This window comes from Physeter macrocephalus, chromosome 8 (assembly GCF_002837175.3).
Source record: "Physeter macrocephalus isolate SW-GA chromosome 8, ASM283717v5, whole genome shotgun sequence".
NCBI classification, from domain to species: Eukaryota; Metazoa; Chordata; class Mammalia; order Artiodactyla; family Physeteridae; genus Physeter; species Physeter macrocephalus.
Window position 1 is genome coordinate 44,171,502 of NC_041221.1, and position 8,873 is coordinate 44,180,374.

The 8,873-nt window shown below is 44.8% G+C and overlaps 1 protein-coding gene across 2 annotated transcripts in view; it reads right to left on the reverse strand.

Annotated features, from left to right (window-relative positions):
- ADAMTS12 (ADAM metallopeptidase with thrombospondin type 1 motif 12) overlaps positions 1-8,873 on the reverse strand; it is a 433,405-nt gene that overhangs the window by 180,328 nt on the left and 244,204 nt on the right. For both annotated transcript variants that reach the window (XM_055086520.1, XM_055086519.1), the window contains exons 4-5: positions 2,036-2,232; positions 1,225-1,308 (exon numbers count right to left, since the gene is read on the reverse strand). In XM_055086520.1, coding sequence (XP_054942495.1) covers positions 1,225-1,308; positions 2,036-2,232 — 281 coding nt within the window. The remainder of the gene's footprint in view (positions 1-1,224; positions 1,309-2,035; positions 2,233-8,873) is intronic.

The window sequence follows — 8,873 nt, forward strand, 5'->3', positions numbered from 1 at the left end:
CGTGAGGCTGACGGGGGCCTTGCGTGTTCTGGAACCTATCTGAAGTCCAGTGCCGGGGGCGGGGGGCGCGGGGAGGGCAGAGTTGGGGGATGTGGGGTAAGCGAGGCAGAGAGTGACACAAGGAAAAAATGGAAAGGTGGATGGAGGCTAGACCGTGAATGTCTCTGCAGGACGCAGCAAGAAATGCTGAATTTGTTCTAAAAACAACATAAATCCATTAAATAGCTTTGCTCAGGGGAGCAACTCAATTTGTATTTAAAATTGCCATTCTAACTGCTAAGCAGAGATTGGATTAGGGTGCTGGGGGTGTCAGGGAAGGCTTAAAATAGGAAGAGCATTTGGGATCTCACTGTGGTAGTCTAGGCTGGATATGATAAAAGCCATAAACCAACACAATGACTGTGGACATGATGAACAGTGGGTGATTCTGAGATGCACTTTGAAGGTAGGAGCACGGTGGGCCTTGCTGTGGAACGTGGAAGATAAGAAAGGAGGGAAGCAAGAGAGACTCCCAGGCTTACGTAACAGTGCACAATAGCACCGTTTGCTGAGATGGGTAAGATGGAGGGTAGGGGAAGGGTGGAAGGCAGGGCTGAGGTGATTCGGGCAGGGAGTAATTGAGAATTCCACTTTGGACTAAGTTTCCAAGTTCAAGTGGATTAGAACACATCCAGGTTGAGATGTCAAATAAGCAAAAGCTGGATGTAAGTCTGGAGCTCAAGTAGGAGGTCTGGGCTTGAGGTATCAATTGAGTCTCAGCATACACATGCTCTCTAAGTCCCTGAGAAGAGATAGAATCCCCAAGTAAAAGTGCGGAGAGACAAGTGGGCCCAGATCTGAGAGACATGTATGAATATGCGAGAGGTAAATAAACGGTATAAAAGGTTCAGTATTTCCATGTCTCTCCTAACTTTGATTGAAATCACCCACAGCCATAACATGGTTCAGTCCGTTTCCACTGTGGAACATTCTTAGTCACTGTTGTCAATCTGATTTGTGAGTTACTAGATACAAAGACTGTCAGATGATTTCAAGTATGTATATCATGGGAACGTTCTCTATCTCCCACTTGACATCACTGAATTCCCAAGAAAATAACACAGATGGGCTTCCAAACATCTTTCTGGTACCCTCTTTCTTGTCCATCTACAGCTCTTCTGAAGGAAGCAGGTAGGGAGTGGTGAGGGTCCGGGTCACAAGACCGGTGGGGGAACTCTTCCTTACCTCTTCTTCTTCAAGTAGAATGAGCCGGACCACAACGATGTGAATTGCATTGCCAATGCTTGGGTTATGGAACAACCCGGTGACCTAGAGTCAGAAACGGAAAACCGTTAGCTTCACATGAACAGAGAACAGATAAATGCTGGAGGAGGGGAAAAAACAGAACTGTAATGTACTTGAAATAATTCCTTATCTTATAGATTAGGAATTATTGGTGGAGTGCAAAGATGAGTGAGATACGGCCATGTGGGAAAGCAGGAAGCATTACAAGGCAGAACGGAAGCTTCAAATTAGGGGTCCTTAACTTTATTCCAATTCTAGCTCCAACTACCTTGAAGAAATCATGTTCTAGTTCTCTGCCTCAGTTTCCTCATTTGTGAACTTATATAAATCAGTGAGGAAAAAATCATACTAAAATGATTGAGTCACTTGAGAAGTAACTAGTAGAAAATGTACCTGATAAATTATAAGTTTTCCTAGGATACATGTTTTTAAGAGAAAGAATAATTTGTCCTTAATTATCTAGGCATGGAATATATTTATAAATATAAATACAAATACAATATACACACATAAATATATTAAAAGGACCAGGGAATTCCCTGGCAGTTCAGTGGTTAGGATTCTGCGCTTTCAGGGCCAAGGGCCTGGTTCAATCCCTGGTTGGGGCACTAAAATCCTGCAAGCCATGCAGCCAAAAAAAAATAAAAATAAAAAAATAAAGGGATCAAAAGAAGGTCTCTTATTTGGGGGATGGAACATCTCTAGTGGTATCTATTCACCAGCTGCCCCGTCCCCACGTGGTCTGACGTACCATGTTCATGATGGTGAGGATATAGGACTCCACATTCTCGCTCCCATGGTACTCAATCATCTTCGTGTCGGCCACCACCAGTGTCTCCACCCACCTCTCCTTGCTGATGGAACGCCGAGAGAGGCTTCTGCCTGGCAACTTGCTCCTCTCCCACTTCTCTCGCTGTAGCTCTTGCTTCTGGGAGGTGCCAAGACTGTCTAAACATTAACCAGAAGATAGGGGGTTCATTCTCTATCTCTCTCACATATTACTCACTGATGTTTATAAAGATGCAAGGCTGTACGTTTAAGTTATGTTTGATAGTGCGTGAATACAACATTCTTATCTATTTGACTGGAATGGAAGAAGAGATCAGTTTAAATGAATATGACCAAGATAAGTGAAACTGGAATATGACAGGGAGGTTCAAATGTACTGCTCTGAAATAATTATTACCTGTTTCATTAAATAGTTCCCTCATTAAAAAGATACTATAATTAAGAATGGGAACTTTCTTCTCCTTCTCCGGCTCCTCCTCCTCTAAATTATTCAGGGCTTACTGAACGCAAGGCAGGGTACTAGGCTTTAAAATGCTAAGTTGCAGGACTTCCCTGATGGTCCAGTGGTTAGGACTCTGCACCCCCAGTGCAGGGGGCCTGGGTTCCAACCCTGGTCAGGGAACTCGATCCCGCATGCTGCAACTAAAGATCCTGCATGTGGCAACGAAGATCCCACGTGCCTCAACTAAGACCCAGTGCAGCCAAATAAATAAATAAATATATTTTTTTAAAATGCCAAGTTGTTTATCCTCATGAACATCTGAGGTGCATACTGCTATCTGCATCTTGCAGATGCGGAAAGTGATGCTCAAAGCGGCTGGTTAAATAACTCCCCAAAGTCACACAGCCCATAACATCCGTGGAAGATCCAGGATTTGCTATGCCCTAAAATCATGCATTTTCATATACACCACACTGTCTCCCACAGAGTAAATAGAAATAAAACTGCAGAAATGTAAGCTGGAAAAGCTGCATGTGGTTCAGGATATCCTACTTCACGAAGGTATTTTTAAAAAGCTGGAAAAGATCTAGAGAAGGACAGTAAAGCTCTCAAGGTGACTCATAGGTTTAAGGATGGAAAAGACAATATATGAGGATCATAGTCTGGAAGGCAAAAGCCAGAAGAGGCTATAGAATCATGAAGAGAATTAGAATCATTCTCAAACTCCCAGAAGTTTGAGAAGCACCTCCTTGAAACCTGAAAGAGGTCTATTTAAAGCCAAAATAAGAATAAAGTGCTACTTCACACACCGGGAAGCTTAACCCAAGCGGTGGTCAAGTCGAAAAGGTTTCAATGGGCTCAGAATGGTTTAGGGAGTTGACAAAAGATCAATTTACCAAAAGAGTAAATAAGGAAAGGAGCCTGGGCTGATGGAGAAGCAGCGTCTCAGTCTTTGAAGATTTCTATCAGGAAGACAGCCACACACCTGCTACCTACTCTCATCGGCACACTGGACCGCTGGCCAGGGCAGAACAGGAGAGCACAACAGCAAAGCTCACACCCCCTTCCTCCTCTCTGGTGATGGCCACCCAGCCTCCGCTTGAACACTTCCGGTGCCGGGGGCACGTACCAACTCACAGCTCTCTCCTGCACTGAGCTGGAACCTCCTCCCTGGCATTTCCACTTGTTAGTCTGGTCCTGTTTCTTCTAGAACCACACCTCCTCCTGAGGCCCTGCCTCAGACATGGAATAGGGACAACTAAAACCATATCCTCTCCTCTCCCCACAGGGCTCTCTGGATTGTACAGCTGATTACACGGGTTTGCTATGTAACCCACCCTGGTTCCTCAGTTTTGCTTTCTCTGTGAAGTTAGAACACACTACACTGAGTAATATTTACAAAAGAAATGACACATGACCACAGGGCTAAAAAAATTCAAATTCTATTATTGTGAGTTTTCCTTGAAAATAATAAAGCTGTACTTTGATATGAGACTTTTGAAAAATAATTCAGGATCGCAGAAACCTTAGGGGGAAGTGCTGTGAAGACTTACAAATGGGGACACGGTTAACCCCTCATCTGCGGTAGGACAACTTTCTATCTTCCTTCTCCACTTACTTTGCATGGATAAGTATGACTTCCCTAAGGACCCTCCAGAGAGTTGACTGATGGTTTCTAACTCCGCACCCCTACTGACCTCCTGTCTCTCACCCTTTCATCTCTTTTTGGAGCTCATGGGAACACTTTCAAACTACAACCTGTTTCCAAATCTTTCTGCACAAGCCAGGGAACCAGCCACCCTGAGCCCAGGTGGGGCCTGTGCTTCTGGGAGGGGTGTCAGCAGACTGGGCCAAGTAGAGGAACCTTACCAACATGGGTGAGGTGCAACCTCCTTCTCTCGGTCTCCCGTCCTTGCCGTGTGGGGATGGGTCTCCTCCAAGGTGTAAGGATGCTCAGCGCTCTCCACAAGCTCACCTACCCGGGCAACCCAGTGCGCTCACAAAGCCCTTGGTCACACGGTCCCCTCCTCTCCCTTGGCTCCACAGGCTCTGCACCCCTCCCCTGGGCGCTGGCCCCCTCGTAGAGCCCTCAGCTCACTGCAGTTGGCAGACACCGTGCAATACGCAGCCCTTTCATTAAAGAGGACCCTGTGCTCCAGGCTGCAGCCTCGGATCCCTGGCTGGCTGTGGTTCCCCCCTCCCACCTCCTCAGGCCCAACCGTGTCTAAGGTCAGGACTGGCAGGAGGCCGGCACAGGTAAGACACCGGTAGAATAAAGGAGATTTCTCTGCTTCTCCCAGTCCTTTCTTTCTTTCCTCACTTCTCCTTCTCTACTCTCCCTCCTCTACCTTTTATCTCCTTGATATTAAGAAACAGAGTTTAAAGCCCATCAGGTTATCTTCATTTTTCCAGCAAATAGGTGAGTCACTCAGTAAATGGTCTTGCAGGAGGAAACATGGAAATGAGAGACAGGGTCTGGTAAAGACATATATCAAAAAGTTTTCAACAAGACCTACACCAAGCACGTGCTAAAGGCCAGATCCTGTGCTAAGCACTCTATACACAATGCTTCATTCATTGTGCCAGCAAATCCATCTGATAAGGCCTAATATTATCACCGTAGTGCAGATGAGGAAACCAAAGCTCAAAGAGGTTAAGTAATTTTCCCAGAGTCATGTAGTAAACAACAGAGCCTAGATCCAGCCAAGTCTGTCTGATGACAGCAGCAACAAACATTTATGGACCAGGCTCTGTGGGCAAGCCCTACTCTACCTTCCTAGGAATAGAGGCAAAGAAATAAGTGACATGATCTTTTGCACTTATGTGACAGTCAATCTAATTGTGGGTAAGATAACAAGAACATATGAAAATGTCATGATCGGGTTTCAAATAATTCCCAAGGAGAGAGATATCAGTTCTATTACAGATAGTGCCAGAAGTGGTAGGATTTTAATTGGGCCCTGTTGGGACTGAGTTGGGAGACAGGGCTGTACATAACTAGGCTGACTTTGCTGAGTCCTGAGGAAGTCATCCCAGACTTGGCTAACAAATTTTGTAAACTACAAGAAGTCAGCCCTACACATTTATCTTCAAGGCCTGATGACAAAGCCGGACAGTCCTTCAGGGGCAGGTGAGGTACCAACAATTCTGGGAAGCTCCTATCTCCCCACCCCACCCCTGCCCCACTGCCCCTCAAACACACACACATACTGTCTTAGCTCAGATTGCCACAACGAAATACCATCAACAGGAATTTACTTTCTCACGGTCCTGGAAGCTGGAAGATCAGGATGCCAGCATGGTCAGGCTCTGGTGAGACCTCTTTTCCGGGCTTGCAGACAGCTACCTTCCCACTGTGTGCATGTGGAGAGAGAGAGGGATCTCTTTTTCATCCTCTTCTCATATGGCCACCAATCCAATTGGATTAGGACCCCACCCTTATGATTTCATTTAACCTTAGTTTCCTCCTAAAAGCCCTATGTCCAAATACAGTCACACTGGGGCTTAGAGCTTCAACATGGGAAATTCAGGAGGACACAGTCCATTCCATACCACACACACTCTGTTTAGAGATCCCTCTTCTGGGCTGGGATAGCTTCTGAGCACTTTCTACCCTGCTGTGATATCCTGCTGCTTGGGGAATGTCCAGTGAGGCTTTAAGTACCTGAAGGGCCAGAGCTCCATTAGCTTTGTATCCAGTGCCTAATATTGTGCTTGGCAAACAGTGACACCCAATAAATGCTTGATGCATGGGTGAAGGAAAAACTAAAGATGAACTGGAACAGATTTATGAATCACAAATAAAGAAGATCTGCAAGAGTTGTTTACTTTTCTCCCTGAGAGGACTGTTTCAGTTAGAGGATTCTCCACACTGAGATTGGGAAGTGTTTGTTTTAAGGGAAGAAATCTAGCCAAGTGGGCAGTGTAAGTACAGATGATTTCCTGTCCTGACACAGGACTGACTTCCCTAAACCGGAAGCTAAGGAAGAGCAGGGATGTGTCCAGGGTCCACTGAGATGTCCAGAACACCCTGCACACTAGCACAGCAGAGGCCCTGAAGATCCCTGGGAAATACAAATAATTCAGCTTTTTTTTTTTTTTTCTCCTTTCCCAAGTGCTTTAGGCAGCTCATCACAAAGCTCGCTCTCAATTAGAACTTTCTCAGGTAGCAGAGCCTTTAATTGCTGCCTCTCTTCGATTCAGGGTCACCTTCAGACAGGAACACACCAACCCTTGAGGAAGTTGCCTGGAGGCAGCTTGAGTATTATCAGGTAGCAGGGAAAGTGAACACAGAGCAGAAGACTCTGGAAATCATAGTTTCCTGTACTTTCAAGGGTGCCTTTTTAGCATGCTGGTAGCTTCTGGAAGCTACTTTTGCTTAGGGAATTGCTCCAGGCTGTGTCTCCTACCCCAACTCAACTCTTCCCTCATCTGGATTCTCTTCTGCTGCCTCATATGCAGAGCTCCCACGGAGAAGGAGGATTTCTGACTAGCTTAGAACTGTTTACCATTAATTGGAAATTGGCCATGAACTGTACCGACTGCCAGGTTTGAGATCCAGTTTCCCCCAAGAAGATCCTCTCAAGTTAATCTTTGCCAGGCCACACCATAGCTTCCAGATAAGTGAGACCTAGTACCCTTGTTCCCACCTTCCTGCCACCAGCATGAGTGAGTTTCCTGGAACACAACTCAGCAAGAACACAAACACTAATGGCCACCTCTGATGGAGTGCCTATCAAGAGCCAGGCCTATGATGAACATTTTTTCAGATCTGACATTTATTACAGTCACCCTTCTGTATCCACAGGGAATTGGTTCCAGGAGCCCCTGCAGATGCCAATATCCATGAATATTCAAGTCATTTATATACAATGACATAATATTTGCATATAACCTATGCACATCCTCCTGTATACTTTAAATCATCTCTAGATTACTTGTAATACCTAATATAATGTAAGTGCTATGTAAATAGTTATAAATACAATAACATGCTATGCAAATAGTTGCCAGTGAGCAACAAATCCAAATTTTGCTTTCTGGAATTTTCTGGATTTTTTTTTTTCTGGAGTATTTTCCATCCAAGGTTGGCTGAATCTGTGGTTGGCTGAAACTTCAATATGGAGGGCCAACTGTATTTAATTCTCAACAAGTTTTGAGGTAAGTCTTATTATTGCCATTTTTAAGTGAGAAAAATGAGATTCGAAGAGGTTGTATTTATTCAAATTTGTTCAAAGTCTCATAGCCACTAAGCAGCAGGTGAGCATTTTAGGTGAGTCAGTCTGAATCTTATTTAGATTGGTGGCATAGAGATGGGGGTGGAATTCCAAGGCATCACTTGCCTGGAAAAGGGAAGAAGAATGTCTTAAGTCTGACAGGGCCTAGACACCTTGTCCAGGCCCACTGCTGACTCACTCCCTATGGGCCTGGACTGAACCACTTCTGCACTGAGCCACTTGCAAGTCCCGTGACCATGGACAAATGTTCTCATCACCGCTCCCCCTCAACTCCACCCCAATGTAATGAGGAAAATGAACTGAACTCCTACTTTAAAATTTTATTTCACTTATGGAACCCTTTCTTCAAACAAAGATTATGCAGAAAGCAAAGAAAAGAAAGTGGCTCTGATCACTAGGTTGTGGCAGATGACCCTGAGGGGGATTCCACATAACACAACTTTAAGCCACCAGATACCACCATCTCTCAGGGACCTGTCAGCTCTGGTGTTGTCAGAGTTGAGCCAACACACCTTTCCATTGCCCATGCACAACTGTCAGCAGTTGGCTGCCATCACATACTTGCAACCAGATCCCCTTCTTGGCAGAACACTGTGGCTTTTCCCAACAGAGCTGAAGGTCAATGCTGGAGCCATGTCCTTTAGCAATGATGGCTAATCTGCCAGACGTGTTCATTTCTTCAGGCTGGCTTTGGAAAAACTTAAAATGCCTTAGCTTTTGCACAGCAAAGGAAAGCATAAACAAGACGAAAAGACAACCCTCAGAATGGGAGAAAATATTTGAAAATGAAGTAACTGACAAAGTATTAATCTCCAAAATTTACAAGCAGCTCATGTACCTCAATTAAAAAGAAAAACAACCCAACCCAAAAATGGGCAGAAGACCTAAATAGACATCTCTCCAAAGAAGATATACAGATTGCCAACAAATACATGAAAAAATGTTCAACATCATTAATCATTAGAGAAATGCAAATCAAAACTACAATGAGATATCATCTCACACCGGTCAGAATGGCCATGATAAAAAAATCTAGAAACAATAAATGCTGGAGAGGGTGTGGAGAAAAGGGAACACTCTTGCACTGTTGGTGGGAATGTAAATTGATACAGCCACTATGG